Source organism: Chiloscyllium punctatum, chromosome 26 (genome assembly GCF_047496795.1).
Source record: "Chiloscyllium punctatum isolate Juve2018m chromosome 26, sChiPun1.3, whole genome shotgun sequence".
NCBI lineage: Eukaryota > Metazoa > Chordata > Chondrichthyes > Orectolobiformes > Hemiscylliidae > Chiloscyllium > Chiloscyllium punctatum.
The window spans coordinates 6,359,702-6,378,344 of record NC_092764.1 but is presented as its reverse complement, the minus strand read 5'-3'; the positions used below and the strand labels follow the sequence as shown (position 1 = coordinate 6,378,344).

Genomic DNA, 18,643 nt, shown 5'->3' with positions numbered 1-18,643 from the left:
CAAAGTGAATCACCTCACACTTTTCTGCATTTAACTCCATTTGCCGCTTCTCAGCCCTGCTCTACAGCTTATCTATGTCCCTCTGTAACCTGCAACGTCCTTAGCACTATCCACAACTCCACCAACCTTTGTGCCATCTGAAAATTTACTAACCCAATCCTTTACACCCTCATCTAGATCATTTATAAAAATGACAAACAGCAGTAGCCCCAAAACAGATCTTTGCAGTATACCACTAGTAATTGAACTCCAGGATGAACATTTCCCATCAACCACCACCCTCTGTCTTCTTTCAGCTAGCCAATTTCTGATCCAAACCGCTAAATCACCCTCAATCCCATGACTCTAAATTTTGTGCAATAGCCTACCATGGGAAATCTTACAAACACCTTACAGAAATACATATACACCACATCAATGGCTTTACCCTCATCCACCTGTTTGGTCACCTTCTCAAAGAACTCAGTAAGGTTTGTGAGGCACTACCTACTCTTCACAAAACCGTGTTGACTATCCCTAATCAACTTATTCCTTTCTAAATTATTATAAATCCTATCCCTTATTACCTTTTCCAACACTTTACCCACAACTGAAGTAAGACTCACTGGTCTGTAATTAACAGGGTTGTCTCTACTCCCCTTCTTTCATATGTAAATCCCAGAACTTTTTTTAGAGTTACATTCTCAAGAGAGAAGAAGGTTGAGAGGTGACTTAATTGAGACACATAAGATAATCAGCGGGTTAGATAGAGTGGACAGTGAGAGTTTTTCCTCAAATGGTTATGGCAAGCATGAGGGAACATGGCTTTAAATTGAGTGGAGATAGATATAGGATAGATGTCAGAGGTAGTTTCTTTACTCAGAGAGTAGCAGGGGTGTGGAATGCACTGCCTGCAACAGTAGTAGACTCGTTAAATTTAAGGACATTTAAATGGTCATTGGATAAACATATGGATGAAAATGGAATAGTGTAGAATAGTTAGGCTTCAGATTAGATCCACAGGTTGAGGGCTGAAGGGCCTGTACTACGCTGTAATGTTCTATGTGCTATAGCAGACAAACTAGAACTGAATGCAGTATTCCAAAAGTGACCCGACCAATGTCCTGTACAGCTGCAACATGACCTCCCAAGTCCTATACTCTTGAAAAATGTCCATATTACAGAGGAGGAAGTGTTGCATGTCTTGAAACACACAAGAGTGAATAAATCCCCAGGACCTGATCAGGTGTACCCAAGAACTCTGTGGGAAGCTAGAGAAGTGATTGCTGGGACTCTTGCTGAGATATTTATATCATCGATAGTAACAGGTGAGGTACAGGAAGACTGGAAGTTGGCTAACGTGGTGCCACTATTTAAGAAAAGTGGTAAGGACAAGTCAGGGAACTATAGACCAGTGAGCCTGATGTTGGTGGTGGGCAAGTTGTTGGAGGGAATCCTGAATGACAGGATGTACATGTATTTGGAAAGGCAAGGACTGATTAGGGATAGTCAACATGGCTTTGTGCATGGGAAATCATGTCTCATAAACTTGATTGAGTTTTTTGAAGAAGTAACAAAGAGGATTGATGAGAGCAGAGTGGTAGAACATCAGTAAGATTTTCGACAAGTTTCCCTATGGGAGACTGGTTAGCAAGGTTAGATCTCATGGAATACAGGGAGAACTAGCCATTTGGATATAGAACTGGCTCAAAGTTGGAAGATAGAGGGTGGTGGTGGAGGGTTGTTTTTCAGACTGGAGGCCTGTGACCAGTGGAGTGCCACAAGGATCGGTGCTGGGTCCACCACTTTTTGTCATTTATCTAAATGATTTGGATGCGAGCATAAGAGGTACAGTTAGTAAGTTTGCAATGACACCAAAATTGGAGGTGTAGTGGACAGCAAAGAAGGTTACCTCAGATTACAACAGGATCTTGATCAGATGGGCCAATGGGCTGAGGAGTGGTAGGTGGAGTTTAATTCAGATAAATGCAAGGTGCTGCATTTTGGGAAAGCAAATCAGAGTAGGACTTTTGCATTTAATGGTATGGTCCTAGGGAATGTTGCTGAACAAAAGAGACCTTGGAGTGCAGGTTCATAGCTTCTTGAAAGTAGAGTCACAGGTAGATAGGATAGCGAAGAAGGCGTTTGGTATGCTTTCCTTTATTGGTCAGAATATTGAGAACGGGAGTTGGAAGGTCATGTTGCGGCTGTACAGAACATTGGTTAAGCCACTTTTGGAATATTGTGTGCATTTCTGGTCTCTTTTTTTATCAGAAGGATGTTGTGAAACTTGAAAGGGTTCAGAAAAGATTTACAAGGATGTTGCCAGGGTTGGAGGATTTGAGCTACAGGGAGAGGTTGAACTGGCTGGGGCTGTTTTCCCTGGAGCGTCAGAGGCTGAGGGGTGACCTTAGAGATTTATAAAATCATGAGGGGCATGGATAGGGTAAATAGACAAAGTCTTTTCCCTGGGGTCAGGAAGTCCAGAACTAGAGAACATAGGTTTAGGGTGAGAGGGGAAAGACATAAGAGAGACCTAAGGGGCAATATTTTCACTCAGACAGTGGTGCCTGTGTGGAATAAGCTGCCAGAGGAAGTGGTGGAGGCTGGTACAATTGCAACATTTAAAAGGCATCTGGATGGGTATATGAATTAGGAAGGGTTTGGAGGAATATGGGCCAGGTGCTGGCAAGTGGGACTAGATTGGGTTGGGATATCTGGTCAGCATGGACAGGTTGGGCCAAAGGGTCTGTTTTCACGCTGTACATCTCTATGACTCTATAAATGCCAAGCCAGTGCAATAGCTCACAGACAGATTATAAGGACAGCAGTGAGTCTGACTCAGACTTGAAAAGGTTTTAAAGTTACATAATTACATTGCCTGGCAAGTCTTCACTGATCATCTCAGAATAGCAGGCCAGTATTTCTGTACAGGCTGTGAATGCAGACTCCATCCGAAAGGCAAGCTCTGCAGATGAAAATATCTGCCAAGCAGCACGTATAATAAAGAATCCAATATCTTACAATGCTAAATGCATCATGTAAGTGCAAGATGCATGTGATAGTCAAATCTATTAGTTCTAGCCAGTTTAGAGCACTGGATGGATTTCAAACTATGCATGTGGAATTTCCTTCACCTGAACTTGAGCATTAATAGTGTATATTCTGTACAATAAATATATTGTTGACTGGGATATTTTAAAATATTCAGGAACCTATTTGATAACTGTTTTACTTTTAAAATTGCTCAAAAATGGGCATTAAAATTCTCTGGTCAGGTGTGTAATTTCACCACTAGGTATGATATTAAATGACCCTAATCTAAAAGTCAGTTTATTTTTGCATTTTAGTAGACCAAGGATCTTCAATTGAGAGTGACCCTGGGATTGGGAGTTTTAAAAAAGAGGTCAGGGCCCCTAGTCCTGATCGTGTCCTAGTGATTGTTGCTGCATCATGTTTGTGAGAAAAAATTGGCTAAGGTCAGCCCTGGGCTCAGATATTCTGACTCCATCTCTGAACTCCCTGTCAACAGACACTAGATTGGTACAAGCAGAGGAAAAATATGTCTGACAGCAGACTGAAAGACTCCTCTATCAGAGTTTGATGGCAGCAGGAGACACGCTGGGGTACACGGAAAGGCTTTAGGGATGTCCTCAGAGGATCCCTGAAGCGGTCAAACATCTCCAATTTATGGGAGACCCTGGATTGTGACCAACCATAAAAGGGTTCTCACAACAAGCCACCATAACACATCGAGAGACTTAGAGTCATAAGGCATGGAAACAGACCCTTCAGTTCAATTCGTCCACACCAATCAAGTTTCTCACTGTCGTGGTAACATGCAGAGATAGAGTTGAGACATCAGAGGGAGCACACAAGTGACATAACAGTGCACGAGAGGAGAAGGAGTTTGTCTCACAAACTTGATTGAGCTTTTTGAGGAAGTGACAAAGGTAATTAATGAGGGTAGGGCAGTGAATGTTGTCTGCATGGACTTTACTAAAGCATTTGACAAAATCCCTCATGTTAGGCTGGCCCAGAAGATTAAGTCACATGGGATCCATGGTAATTTGGCAAATTGGAATCGAAACTGGCTGATCTTAGGAGACAGAGGGTAGATGTGAAGGTCCAGAGGTCTTTGACCAATGGTGTTCCACAAGGATCGGTGTTTGGACCTCTGTTGTTTGTAGTATATATAAATAACTTAGATGAAATGTAGGTGGTTTATTGAGCAAATTTGCAGACTTCACAAAAGTTGGTGGAGTTGTAAATAATGAGGAATGGGAAATAGAAAGAAATAGAGACAGAAAGGATACAATAGGATATAGATCAGTTGGAAAATTGGGTGGAGAAATTACAGATGGAACTTGGAAGGTCAAATGCAAGGGTGTGGCAGGACCCTTAGCAGCATTGATATCCAGAGGGATCTTGAGGTCAAAGTCCATAGCTTCTAGTCCATAGTCAAAAGTGGCAACACAAGTGGTAAAGAAGATGTATGGCATGCTTATCTTCATCAGTGGAGGCATTGAGTATAAACGTTGGCAAGTCATGTTGCAGCTGTATAAAACTTTAGTTAGGCTACATTGTGTGCAGTTATGATCCCCACACTATAGGAAGGATATTTGGAAAAGGTGCAAAAGAGGTTTACCAGATATTGCCTGGATTGGAGTATGTTAGCTATAAGGAGTGGTTGGACAAACTTGGATTGTTTTGCAAGATTGTTTTTGCTGAGTGGCAACCTGATGGAAGTCTATAAAAGTATGAGAGGCATGGATAGATTGGATAGTTGGAGCCTTTTTCCCCAGATGGAAATGTCAAATACTAGAAGGCACAGGTTTTTAAGATGAGAGAGGGAAGGTTCCAGTAAGATAGTGTCATGGAGTCATAGAGACATACAGCACGGAAACAGACCCTTCAGTCCAACCCGTCCAAGCTGAACAGATAGTTTTGGAATTTTGTGTGCAATTCTGGTCTCCGTCCTATAGGAAGGATGTTGTGAAACTTGAAAGGGTTCAAAAAAGATTTACAAGGGTGATGCCAGAGTTGGAGGGTTTGAGCTATAGGGAGAGGCTGAATAGGCTGGGACTGTTTTCCCTGGAATGTCAGAGGCTGAGAGTTGACCTTATAGAGGTTTATAAAATCATGACGGTTAAGGATAGGGTAAATAGACAAGGTCTTTTTCCTGGGTTGGGAAAGTTCAGAACTGGAGGGGCATAGGTTTAGAGTGAGAGGGGAAAGATTTAAAAGGGATCTAAGGGGTAACTTTTTCACACAAAGGGTGGTGTGTGTATGGAATGAAATGCCAGAGGAAGTGGTGGAGGTTGGTACAATTACAACATTTAAAAGGCAAGTGGATGGGTACAAGAATAGGAAGGGGTTAGAGGGATATGGGCTAAGTGCAGGCAAATGGGATTAGATGTGCGAGGAAAAGCTTTTACACAGAGGATGGTAAATGCCTGGAGTACGCTGCCATGAGAGATGATAGAAGCAGATACACTAGCAAAGGTTAAAAGGCATTTAAACAGACACATGAACAGGCAGGGAATAGAGGAATATGGACTGTGTGTAGTAGATGAGACTAGTTTAAAATGGCATCATGGTCAGTACAGACAAGGTGGGCCAAAGGGCCTGTTCCTGTGCTGCACTGTTCTATGTTCTATGTAAGCCACCTATCTAATGCTTCAATCAACACCTGCCCAACATGTGGCAAATCTGCAGATTACCCATGGAGTTAGCAGTCATCTCTGAACTCAATGGGGTGGAAGCAATGCCAGTGCTAAGAAAAAAAGAGAAGGATTTGGGCAGAAATGTTGGCTCCTGGGCAAAGTATAACTGCATCCAGCATGAGTGACCATCTTCAGAAGACTGGAGGAAATCAGGATAAAAACAATGGCAACTATATTGCAGTGGAATTGTTGTTTGCAGTCAGCTTAACTTTGTTTGGCAATGTCATTGTTTTGTCAGTCAGTATCTTGTACTTTAAATAGGTTGCTTCTTAATCAGCAATGTGTTGAAGCAGCAGAATGTTAGAAGAATGTTACATGAATGTGTTAGCCCCAGTGTTAACTCCCAAGTTGAGGCAGATGACTACTGAATTGTGATGTTTAGGAAGGTTAAACCGATGAGCCTTCATCTGTATAGGCCCCTTTGGTCTTCTGACTGAATATAGGTGGGAGTGGGACATTGGTTGGCAGGAGGTCTGAACTAGGAACTTGAAAGAAAAGTTTCAGTTTAGCTAAGTGCTTTTGTAGAGTTAGTGAGCTGGGAAGAACACATGTATATAGACTCATGGGATTATACAGCATGTAAACAGACCCTTCTTTCCAACTATCCTAAACTGATCTTGTCCAGCATTTGGCCCATATCCCTCTAAACCCTTCCTAATCACATACCCATCGAGATGCCTTTTAAATATTGTAATAGTTTTGCTCTCTCCTGTCCAGGGAAAAAAATCCTCGGCTATTCACCCTATCCATGCCCCTTATGATCTTATAAACCTCTATAAAGTCACCCCTCAGGTTCCGATGTTCCAGGGGAAAAAAGTTCCAGCCGATACAGCCTCTTCCTGTAGCTGAAACCCTGCAACCCTAGCAACAAATTACAAGACATTCAAAATCAAGACTTCACTAATAGAACTACACTAGGAAACAACCCACAACATGAAGAGGAGGTGTGGGTTTCCAAACGTTGGTTTTTAAGATAGATTTTTAAAAGGGCTTTAAAGAAGTAGGGTTAAGGGAGAAAATTGGATGGTGAGGTCAAAATAGCAGAAAAGGTTCGAGGATTAGTAGTATGGAGTGGCTGTTTGGCATAAGGATGAAGGAGGTAACAGAGATAGGGCAAAGGCTTGAAGGGATTTGAATTTTTTTATATGCTAAAGGGACCTGAATCCAGTAAGGAGTATCGAAGATAGAATGATATGCAGGTAGAGCTTTGTTTAGGACAGAATCTAGTTGATTGCACTTTAGATCATTTTTAATTTGTAATAAATAGAGAGTATGCTGTTGTTAGCAAAGAAATGGCTGCCTCCCATAAAAACAAATGATCAGTTAGGGTTGATTTTAACCCGAGTGGGTTAAAACAAGACTAAAATGTTCTATGTGCTTTAACTCAGACTGACCACACTGTCTTTCCAAATGTTGTGACTTTAAGTTGCTGTTCTGAGCAGGCTTTATCTGCTAGAAGGCACTGTGACCTTTCTTGTGCTCTGATACCATGATGACTAGACTGCCCTATTAAAGTGAAGACCTGAATAGTGTAACAGTTGTGGTTTCCCACCAGAAAAGGCCCAATAAATATTATTTTCTCCTGCCTCCGTATGGAAATTTTAGTTTTCCCAACTTCCTTCCTTGGAGTGTTCCTGCAAGAAAGTTATTGCAGCACTTAATTCTTGGTTACAAGCTCTGCAAAGGAAGCAAATAGCTAATTAAAAACAGCACTATGCTAAGAACTGTAGCTTTGTACTACTAATATTATTAGCTAAAAAATTTAGAAGCTCCTGTAGCCCATCAGTGATATTTATAGATTGTCATTTTGCTGGAAGCATTTCCAATGATTTTCTTCAGCCAGCTGAGATTGGATGACCACCTGCTCCCTTGTCATTTCATTGCAATTCTCCAGGGTTACATTTTAACAGACAAGTTGTTCTGCTTACTAAAATACCCTGCTCTATGGTATGACAATACAATTACGTAGACTTATTGTCACACTTTTGCAGATATTTCCTTTGATTCTTACTTGTAAAGAATATTATGCATAGCACATTTAAGGCCAAAGTATGTGTGAATTCAAAATAATTGTTTTCAACATTCATTTAAGAGATAACCTCATCTTGACAGGCAGCCCTTGCAGTTGTTCCTTCCCCTCCCCCCCCACTGGCTCAATCAATAAAATATAACACAATGCAGACAAACTGTCTCTAAATGAACATGAACAATCAGAACAACAGAACGGGTAATCTTAGGAGTTTACAGAGCTACACCTGCTGGGTGTGTATGTCAGGAATTCATGTCATCATCATTAGAGGTTTCATCTTTTGATAAGACAATAAACCAAGGCAACTATCTGTGACTCTGTTACACTTAAAAGAATTCTGTGTCATTATTTAAAGAAGAGCAGGAGAGTTCTTCTTGGGATTTTATTCTGTACGTCTCAACCAATAACACTATAAATATAACATCTGCTCATTACTTCATTGCTTTTCTTTAACACGTAAATTGACTGCAATGTTTCCTACATTATCTGGAATTTTCTGGGTCCAGAGATGAAAACAGAACTTAATTAGGCGGGATAGTATCACACAAGATTCCCAACATTGCCTGAAGCTCTATCTTTTAACTCATTAATTGATTTAAGGGTCTGTTCCCACTTCGACTGCACACATTTCAGCTCCAGGTGGAACAAGAGTAGACCTATCCAACTGGTCAAGCAGGGAGAGAGGTTGTGAGTTGGTGGGTGGAAAGCTCCTCAACCTGCATTAATCTGTAGCTGATTGAGGGACCATAGATAAAGCAGGGGCTGCTAAAAGGCAACATCCTTGTTACAGTGACCTAGGGCTCCACTCCCTGTGATGACCTCCATCCCATGTGATCCTACCCTCACATGAGTGACCCTCCATCCTTGGAGTTTGGAAAGGAGGGTTGGGACTTTGACCTGGCAGTTGTCATATCCTTTGTGGTGGTGCAGGCTTCTCAAGTTGTCAGTTACTGACTGGGTAGCAGCTACAGAACCCCAGACTGCAGTGGTTCAACAGGGTAGATCACCACCACCACCTATTCAAAGGCAACTAGAGGTGTGTAATAGCCCAGTCAGTATTGCCCACATTCTATGGGTGAATTCTAGAAAATGCTAGGTGACTGTGACTTGAGATGGAACGAACTGCTGCAGATGTGTTCAATTGAGGCAGTTTTGGTTGCTCATAAACTTCAATATTCAAAAGTCCAGACTTCTAATTGCCATATCTTTGGTTAGGTTATTTATGTTATTCTGCATCTACATTTTAGCTGGAGCAAGTTTCTTTTCTTTCTCTCAACATTAGGTTGTACTAAGCTGAAAAATAAAACCTGAACTGTTTTTAAATATCTCTATTAGACTGTCAGCTGAACTTATCAGGAATAAACTTTAGACTTGTACCTGATCCCTTGGGAAAACCCTTTAGCTTGCTGCTTTCTCTGATTTATATTCTACTTATTTGGCCACACAGTTCAACGTTCTACTGGCTTTGTTGATCACTGTTCTTCATTAGGTTATATAGCTAGTGATATGGTTAGCACTGAATTAAAGAAGCACTGGCCTTTTTCAATATCTATCTTAGTTATTTCAGCAAAGTTTGTTGAACTGCTTGCTTTCCAAGCCTGTGTGCAGAACCTTACATTCCATGAATTAAATTCTAACTGTAAATATTAGGGTAACAAGGACAGTTGAGGACTCTAATTATAGTTGTGGCTGCCTATTTGAAAATCGCCCTAGGCTCAACTGAGGATTCTGTGCTCAGGGTTAAGAGTCAATGGCAAAACAAGTGAATACCCAGTGATGATGGTGAAAGAGCTAAAACTTTGAGTAACGAGCAATCATTTGCTTCAGGAAGAGAATTCATGCATCCTTTAAGCAAACTTGAGAAGGTTTATAGAAAAGCATCTCTATTTTCCTTTCTCCAAGTCATCCTGCTTGTTGACACTGAAAATGTGAGGCTGTTGCAAAGAACCTAAGAGAAAAATGCAGGATCCCAAGGCATGAGAAATGATCCTGCCTATGGGCAGATCACAGCTACATATTAATATGTTATTTCATTTCCTCTGGCAACTTCTGATCATATTTCTCGACTTCCTTATCCACATATAAGGCATCCTGTGAATAAAGGCATCCTTTCAGGTGTAAATCAAATTGATGCAGATTGGAAGGTTGAAATCTGATTCAAAATCCGAACTATAGCTACCACTACAATTGGTCTCATTACCTTGGAGTAAGAAGGTATTAATTAATTTAAATTTTAAAAAAAGGGTTGCAAACACATCCCACTAAGAATCCAGGACCTCAAGAGAAAATAAAGATTAAAATGGCAAGCACTGACAGCCATTTGCATTTGCCTGTGGTGCTGTTTGTTCCCTTCACCCCAAGGTCAGGGGAGGAATGTAACTAATAAAACACTCCAATAATATAAATGGTCCATCAGACCAATAAAACTGCAGTTAGATTAATAATAATGCAAAAACATGACTAATTTAAACAAAGCTTTGGATAAGAAAAGCACTGGCAAATTGCTACTCCTTCACTGAAATTTCAGAGGCTCATTACAGTCCATTTCACATTGGGCTAAATAATGCATTAGTGTCTGGAGTGCTGTCAATCTGATTAAACCAAAGCTACTCAACTTCAAATGAACGGATCATTAGTGCATAACCAGAGATGAGCAAAAGAATTAGAGTGGCACAACCTCAGAGGAACATAACAACAACTTGCACTTACAAAGTGCTTTTAATGTATAAAAATGTCCCAAGGTACTTAACAGAACTGTAATCAGATGTCTGAAAATTGATGTCAAGAAATATATTAGGAGGGGCGACTAAAAGCCTGGTCAAAGATGTAGTTTCCAGGAGCTTTAGGGATGGAGTTCTAGAGCTTGGGGAACAAAACATTGAAGACCAGGATGACAATAGTGGAACTGAGGGAATGAGTAATGCACCATGAAGGGACTATTAAGAGACTGAGCACAAAAATCAATGTGACTTGCAGTACTTGCTGGGACAGGATTGGAATTGGTATCAAGGATTAAGTATTTGCTGCATGAGCCAAAGACAGTGGCCTTGGTCTGAGAGTCATAGGGTCAAAGAGATGTACAATATGGAAACGACCCTTCAGTCCAAACCATCCATGCCAACCAGATATCCCAACACAATCTAGTCCCACCTGCCAGCACCCAGCCCATATCCCTCCAAACCCTTCCTATTCATATACCCATCCAAATGCCTTTTAAATGTTGCAATTGTACCAGCCTCCACCACTTCCTCAGGCAGCTCATTCCATACACATACCACCCTCTGTGTGAAAAAGTTGTCCCTTAGGTCTCTTTTATATCTTTCCCCTCTCACCCTAAACCTATGCCCTCTAGTTCTGGACTCCCCCACCCCAGGGAAAAGGCTTTGTCTATTTATCCTATTCATGCCTCTCATAATTTTGTAAACCTCTATAAAGTCACCTCTCAGTCTCCAATGTTCCAGGAAAAACAGCCCCAGCCTGCTCAGCCTCTCCCTATAGATCAAATCCTCCAACCCTGACAACATCCTTGTAAATCTTTTCTGAACCCTTTCAAGTTTCACAACATCTTTCCAATAGGAAGGAGACCAGAATTGCACGCAATATTCTAACAGTGGCCTAATCAATGTCCTCTATCGTTGCAACATGACCTCCCAACTCCTTTACTCAATATTCTGACCAATAAAGGAAAGCATACCAAACGCCTTCTTCACTATCCTATCTACCTGAAACTCCACTTTCAAGGAGCTATGAACCTGCACACCAAGGTCTCTTTGTTCAACAACACTCCGTAGGACCTTACTATTAAGTGTATAAGTCCTGCTAAGATTTGCTTTCCCAAAATGCAGCACCTCGCATTTATCTGAATTAAACTCCATCTACCACTTCTCAGACCATTAGCCCATCTGATCAAGATCCTGTTGTAATCTGTCCACTACACCTCCAATTTTGTGTCATCTGCAAACTTACTAACAATACCTCTTATGCTCACATCCAAATCATTTATATAAATGACGAAAAGTAGAGGACCCAGCACCAATCCTTGTGGCACTCTACTGGTCATAGGCTTCCAGTCTGAAAAACAACTCTCCACCACCACCCTTTGTCTCCTACCTTTGAGTCAATTCTGTTTCCAAATAGCTAGTTCTCCCTGTATTCCATGAGATCTAACCTTGCTAACCAGTCTTCCATAGAGAAACTTGTAAAAGCCTTACTGAAGTCCACATAGATCATATCTACAGCTCTGCCCTCAGCAATCCTCTTTCCTCTTTGTTACTTCTTCAAAAAACACAATCAAATTTGTGAGACATGATTTCCCACGCACAAAGCCACGTTGACTATCCCTAATCAGTCCTCGCCTTTCCAAATACATGTACATCCTGTCACTCAGGATTCCCTCCAAACACTTTCCCACCACTGACGTCACGTTCACTGGTCTATAGTTCCCTGGCTTGTCCTTACCACCTTTCTTAAATAGTGGCACCATGTTAGCCAACCTCCAGTCTTCCGGCACCTCACCTGTGACTATTGATGATACAAATATCTCAGCAAGAGTCCCAGCAATCACTTCTCTAGCTTCCCACAGAGTTCTAGGGTACACCTGATCAGGTCCTGGGGATTTATCCACCTTTATGTGTTTCAAGATACCCAGCACTTCCTCCTCTGTAATATGGACATTTTTCAAGGTGTCACCAGCTATTTCCCTACATCCTATATCTTCCATATCCTTTTCCACAGTAAATACTGATGAAAAATGCTCATTTACTATCTCCCCCATTTTCTGTGGCTCCACACAAAGGCCGCCTTGCTGATCTTTGAGGGGCCGTATTCTCTCCCGAGTTACCCTTTTGGCCTTAATGTATTTGTAAAAACCCTTTGGATTGTCCTTAATTCTATTTGCCAAAGCTGTCTCATGTCCCCTTTTTGTCCTCCTGATTTCCCTCTTAAGTATACTCCTACTGCCTTTGTACTCTTCTAAGCATTCACTCGATCTAGCCTATCTATACCTTACATATGCTTCCTTCTTTATCTTAACCAAACCCTCAATTTCTTTAGTCATCCAGCATTCCCTTTCCTTTCACCCTAACAGGAATACACTTTCTCTGGATTCTTGTTACCTCATTTCTAAAGGCTTCCCATTTTCCAGTCATCCCTTTACCTGCAAACATCTGCCCCCAATCAACTTTTGAAAGTTCTCGTCTAATACTGTCAAAATTGGCCTTTCTCCAATTTAGAACTTCAACTTTTAGATCTCGTCTATCCTTTTCTATCACTATTTTAAATTTAATAGAACTATGGTCGCTGGCCCCAAAGTGTTCCCCAACTGACACCTCAGTCACCTGCCCTGTCTTATTACCCAAGAGTAGGTCAAGTTTTGCACCTTCTCTAGTAGGTACATCCACATACTGAATCAGAAAATTTTCTTGTACACACTTAACAAAATCCTCTCCATCTAAACCCTTAACACTATGGCAGACCCAGTCTAAATGTTAATGAAGATAACTTTAGTTCATCGAGAATTGAAAGTCAGTAAAGCAATCTCTCAGCACAAAGTTAAAAATCACACAACACCAGGTTGTAGTCCAACAGGTTTATTTGGAAGCACTAGCTTTCAGAGCGCTGCTCCTTCATCAGGTGGTTGTGGAGCATAAGACCAAAAGACACAGAATTTATAGCAAAAGGTTACAGTGTCTTGCAACTGAAATGATACATTTAACAAACCTGGATTGTTGTTAAGTCTTTCATCTTTTAGAATGGGTTGCAGGTTTTGGTTCATTAATATGTAAATCCCAGAACTTCATATTAATTTACATAATTTATATTCATAATACATAATTTACATATTAATGAATCAAAACGTGCAACCCATTCTAAAAGGTGAAAGACTTAACAACAATCCAGGTTTGCTCAATATATAATTTCAGTTGCATGATACTGTAAACTTTTGCTATAAATTCTGCATCTTATGGTTTTATGCACCACAACCACCTGATGAAGGAGCAGCGCTCTGAAAGCTAGTGCTTCTAAATAAACCTGTTAGACTATAACCTGGTGTTGTGTGATTTTTAACTTTGTCCATCCCAGTCCAACACTGGCTCCTCCACATCATCTCAGCACAGAAGCAGTAGAGGGAACAAGAGTGGTCCTGTAAAGGCCGAAGTAGATGTAAACAGCATTAAAGTAGATTGAGATGCATTTCATTGGATGACGTTATGATGGAGCAGTATGTGGATAATTATCCTAGGGGAGATACCTTGAAAATTTAAGAAGTAATATTGTAAGAACTGTCATGGACAGATACATTTGCTGCAGATTGACTGATGAGGATGAGGTCAAGTACGTTTTGGTGCCCTCATCACTTGCTTCAGGCCCAGTCCAACAGTTATGTCCTTTAGGACTTAGCCACTTTTTTCAGTAGTGGTGCCACTGGTAATGATGGACATCAAAGTCCTCCAACCAGAGTTCTGGGCCCTTACCACCCTCAGTGCCTCTTCCAAATGGAGCCCAACATGGAGGAATACTGATTTATCATTGGAAGGGAGGGGTATCAGAAGGTGATAAAGAGCAGGATGTTTTCTTGTCCATGTTTGACTAGATGTCATGAGACGTCTGACGTCCAGGGGCAAGGTTGAGGCCTCTCAAAGCCAAATCCCTCCCAACTGTATATCACCGTGCTGCTCCCTCTGGTAGGACTGTTCTATCAGTGGACTGGATATCCTTGGGATATTAAAGGTATTGTCTGGAATATTGTAAAGTATGACTATGTGAAGTATTTGTTTGATTAGTCCGTGGGACAGCTTTTTCAATTTTGGCACAAGCTCCCCCAGATGTTAGTAAGGAAGACTGTGCAGGGCTGACATGGCTGGGTTTGCTGTTATAATTTCTGGTGCCTTGGTCAATGCTGGGTTGTTTATCTGGTTTCATTCTTTGCTTTAGATCTCGTAGTGGTTTTGTTGCTTGTCAGGCCAGTGCAGAGGCCAAGTCAGGGTCAAACAAATTTCTCTGGCTCTGGAGTCACAGACACCAAGTACGAGGGAAGGCATCAGATTTCCTTCCACAAAGGACATGGGTGACATTAGTGAACCAAATAGATTTTTATGACAATTGACAATGGTTACACGATTAGATCATCTTTTAATTCCTGATTTTACTGAATTCAAATTTCACCATTTGCCATGGTGGAATTTGAACCCATGTTCCCAGAGCAGTCTGGGCTCCACTATGCTACGTCTCTCCATGGTGGCTCAGATATTTGCATTCCATCTTTTTTGTGATGAACGTCCAGACTCTGCAAATGTTGGTACTGGCTACTTTGATGGTAACTGCCACTCAACTCTCTAATCTCTATTTTGTTATTGATTACCTATAGTAAGTCACACATTACTTAAAATTCCTATCTTTAATAATTATTAAAATTACAAAACAATTAACAAAATCCAACAGAACAGGAACAATTGTAAACTTTTTATCACATTTGTGCAGTTTTCATTTAGGAACATATATAACATGAAATCTTAAGGAATCCATATGATTTCTTAAAACTCAACCCCAGTGAACAAGATTGCACCAGAACTGAGCATTCAAGATGTCATTCAAGATATTAGGCTAACGTAATAAAATATAGCTTATCACAATTTGTTTAAGAAAAGTATCAGAAGCAAACATAGCTTTACAGATTCGAGTTGTTTACTAATTTCTCTCATTGTCTACACAACCTTGTCCCATACTTGGTCTAAATTGTTGTGTATTGTCTCTTCGCAGGCAGACAGCAGGCGCACCGGATGTAGATTTCTTCATTGGTGTCAAAAGAAATCCTGCAAACAATTTTTTAAAATATTAGCAATTGTGCAGCAAGTTGGATGTTGCAAAGAGATATCAAGAAAATGCTCTTATAACAGTTCAGTTTGTTGGGTCAATCACACTAGGTTGGGACTGGAATCACATATAAACTCAGACTGGGTGAAGATGGCAGGTTTCTTTTCCTAAAAGGTTTTTGTTTTACAAACATCCAAAATTTTCTTTTTGCTATTTTTTAAACTGAGCTTCAACTTCTCAAAATGCTATGGAGGAATTTCAGCTCATATTCTCTACATTAGTTCAGGCCTGTGGATTACTGATTCCATAACACAATTATCACTATTCCGAATGGTGAACTTTTCTGAAAAGAAACAACCTGCTATTAACACTTATTGCATTTTCTTGGAAACGTAGCTTTTCACAGCAGAGAGCGGCGCGAGCTGGGCGGAAGTCAAGTTGGAGCGCAGAGCTGCCTGGGAAGGTAAGTGATTGATATTTGAGTGGGTGTGTTCTGGACCCCAGGCCCTACAAAGTAGGGCCTCCCTCCTATCCTCCTCCTCTACCTAACTTTAAAGTCCACAGGTAAGCTACTCAGTGTTCTTGTTTTGGAGACTAAGTTAGAGTAATGGCAGCGCAGGCAGTGGAATGTTCCTCCTGCAGGATGTTTGAGGTAGGGGTGACCACCGATGCTCCTGTTGACTTCATCTGCAGGAAATGCAGTCAGCTCCTGCTCCTCACGGAACGCGTTAGGGAACTGGAACTGGAGTTGGATGAACTGAGTATTATTTGAGAGGCTGAGAGGGTGATAGATAGAAGCTACAGGGACATAGTTACACCAGAGAACAGAGCTAGCTGGGTAACAGTTAGACGCGGGAAGGGGAGGAAGCAGGCAGTGCAGGGATCCCCTGTGGTCGTTCCCCTCAACAACAAGTATACCGCTTTGGATACTGTTGGTGGGGGAAGGCCCAGCAGGGGTAAGCTGCAGTGACCGGGTCTCTGACACGAGGTCCGGCTCTGAGGCTCAGAAGGGAAAGGGGGAGAGGAGGAGAGCGCCAGTTATAGGAGACTCTATAGTTAGAGGGACGGAGGGTGGTTCTGTGGACATGGGCGAGACTGTCGGATGGTTTGTTGCCTCCCGGGTGCCAGGGTCCGAGACTTCTTGGACCGTGTCTTCAGAATCCTTAAGGGGGAGGGTGTGCAGCCATAAGTTGTGGTGCACGTTGGAACCAACGACATAGGTAGGAAGAGGGGTGGGGAGGTCATTCAGGAGCTCAGGGAGTTAGGCTGGAAGCTAAAAGCTAGGACGGACAGAGTCGTCATCTCTGGGTTGTTGCCGGTGCCGCGCGTCAGTGGGGCAAGGAATAGGGAGAGAGTGCAGTTGAACACGTGGCTGCAAGGATGGTGTAGGAGGGAGGGCTTCAGGTATTTGGACAATTGGACTGCATTCTGGGGAAGGTGGAACCTGTACAAGCTGGACAAGTTGCACCTGAACCAGAAGGGCACCAATATCCTGGGAGGTAGGTTTACTAGCACTCTTCGGGGGGATTTAAACTAATTTGGCAGGAGGATGGGATCTGGACTTGTAGTCCAACAAGTAGGTTAGCTGTTTGTCAGGATGTCCAAGAATGTAGGGAGGCTGTGGAGAAGGTAGCACTGACAGGGAATACTTGCGGACACAGAGATGGGTTCAAGTGTGTATACTTCAAAGCAAGAAGTATCAGAAATAAGGTGGGTGAACTTAAGGCGTGGATCGGTACCTGGGACTACGATGTTGTGGCGATCACGGAAACGTGGATAGAAGAGGGACAGGAATGGTGGTTGGAGGTTCCTGGTTACAGATATTTCAGTAAGATTAAGGAGGGTGGTAAAAAAGGAGGGTGGGGTGGCGTTGCTAATTAGAAATGGTATAACGGCTGCAGAAAGGCAGTTCAAGGGGGATCTGCCTTTGGAGGTAGTATGGGCTGAAGTGAGAAATAGGAAAGGAGCAGTCACCTTGTTGGGTGTTTACTATAGGCCCCCCAATAGCAGCAGAGATGTGGAGAAACAGATTGGGAAACAGATTTTGGAAAGGAGCAGAAGCCACAGGGTAGTAGTCATGGGCGATTTCAATTTCCCAAATATTGATCGGAAGCTCTTTAGATCAAGTAGATTGGATGTGGTGGTGTTTGTGCAGTGCGTCCAGGAAGCTTTTCTAACTCAGTATGTAGATTGTCCAACCAGAGGGGAGGCCATATTGGATTTGGTACTTGGTAACGAACCGGGACAAGTGATGGGCTTGTTAGTGGGTGAACATTTTGGTGATGGTGACCACAATTCTGTGACTTTCACCTTGGTTATGGAGAGAGATAGGTGCGTGCAACAGGGTAGCTTTTACAACTGGAGGAAGGGTAAATACGATGCTGTAAGACAGGATCTCAGGAGCATAAGTTGGGAGCATAGGCTGTCAGGGAAGGATGTCGTGGAAATGTGGAACTTTTTCAAGGAACAGATACAACGTGTCCTTGATATGTATGTACCTGTCAGGCAGGAAAGAGATGGTCGTGTGAGGAAACCTTGGTTGACGAGGGAGGTTGAATGTCTTGTAAAGAAGAAGAAGGAGGCTTACATAAGGTTGAGGCAACAAGGTTCAGACAGAGCATTGGAGGGATACAGGATAGCCAGAAGGGGGTTGAAGAAAGGGATTAGGAGAGCTAAGAGAGGGCACGAAAAATCTTTGGCGGATAGGATCCAGGATAACCCCAAGGCATTTTATGCGTATGTGAGATACATGAGAATGACGAGAACGAGGGTAGGTCCAATCAAGGATAGTAGTGGGAGACTGTGTATTGAGTCGGAAGAGATAGGAGAGGTCTTGAATGAGTACTTTTCTTCAGTATTTACAAATGAGAGGGACCGTATCATTGAAGAGGAGAGTGTGAAACGGACTGGTAAGCTAGAAGAGATACTTGTTAGGAAGGAAGATGTGTTGGACACTTTTGAACAACTTGAGGATAGACAAGTCCCTCGGGCCTGTTGGGATATATCCTAGGATTATGTTGGAAGCAAGAGAGGAAATTGCAGAACCGTTGGCAATGATCTTTTCGGCTTCACTGTCAACAGGGGTGGTACCAGAGGA

General features: G+C 42.0%; 1 protein-coding gene across 1 annotated transcript in view; it reads right to left on the bottom strand.

The window, feature by feature from the left end:
* terb1 (telomere repeat binding bouquet formation protein 1) overlaps window positions 1-18,643 on the bottom strand; it is a 211,330-nt gene that overhangs the window by 18,466 nt on the left and 174,221 nt on the right. The window contains exon 22 of the mRNA XM_072547806.1: window positions 15,447-15,545. Coding sequence (XP_072403907.1) covers window positions 15,447-15,545 — 99 coding nt within the window. The remainder of the gene's footprint in view (window positions 1-15,446; window positions 15,546-18,643) is intronic.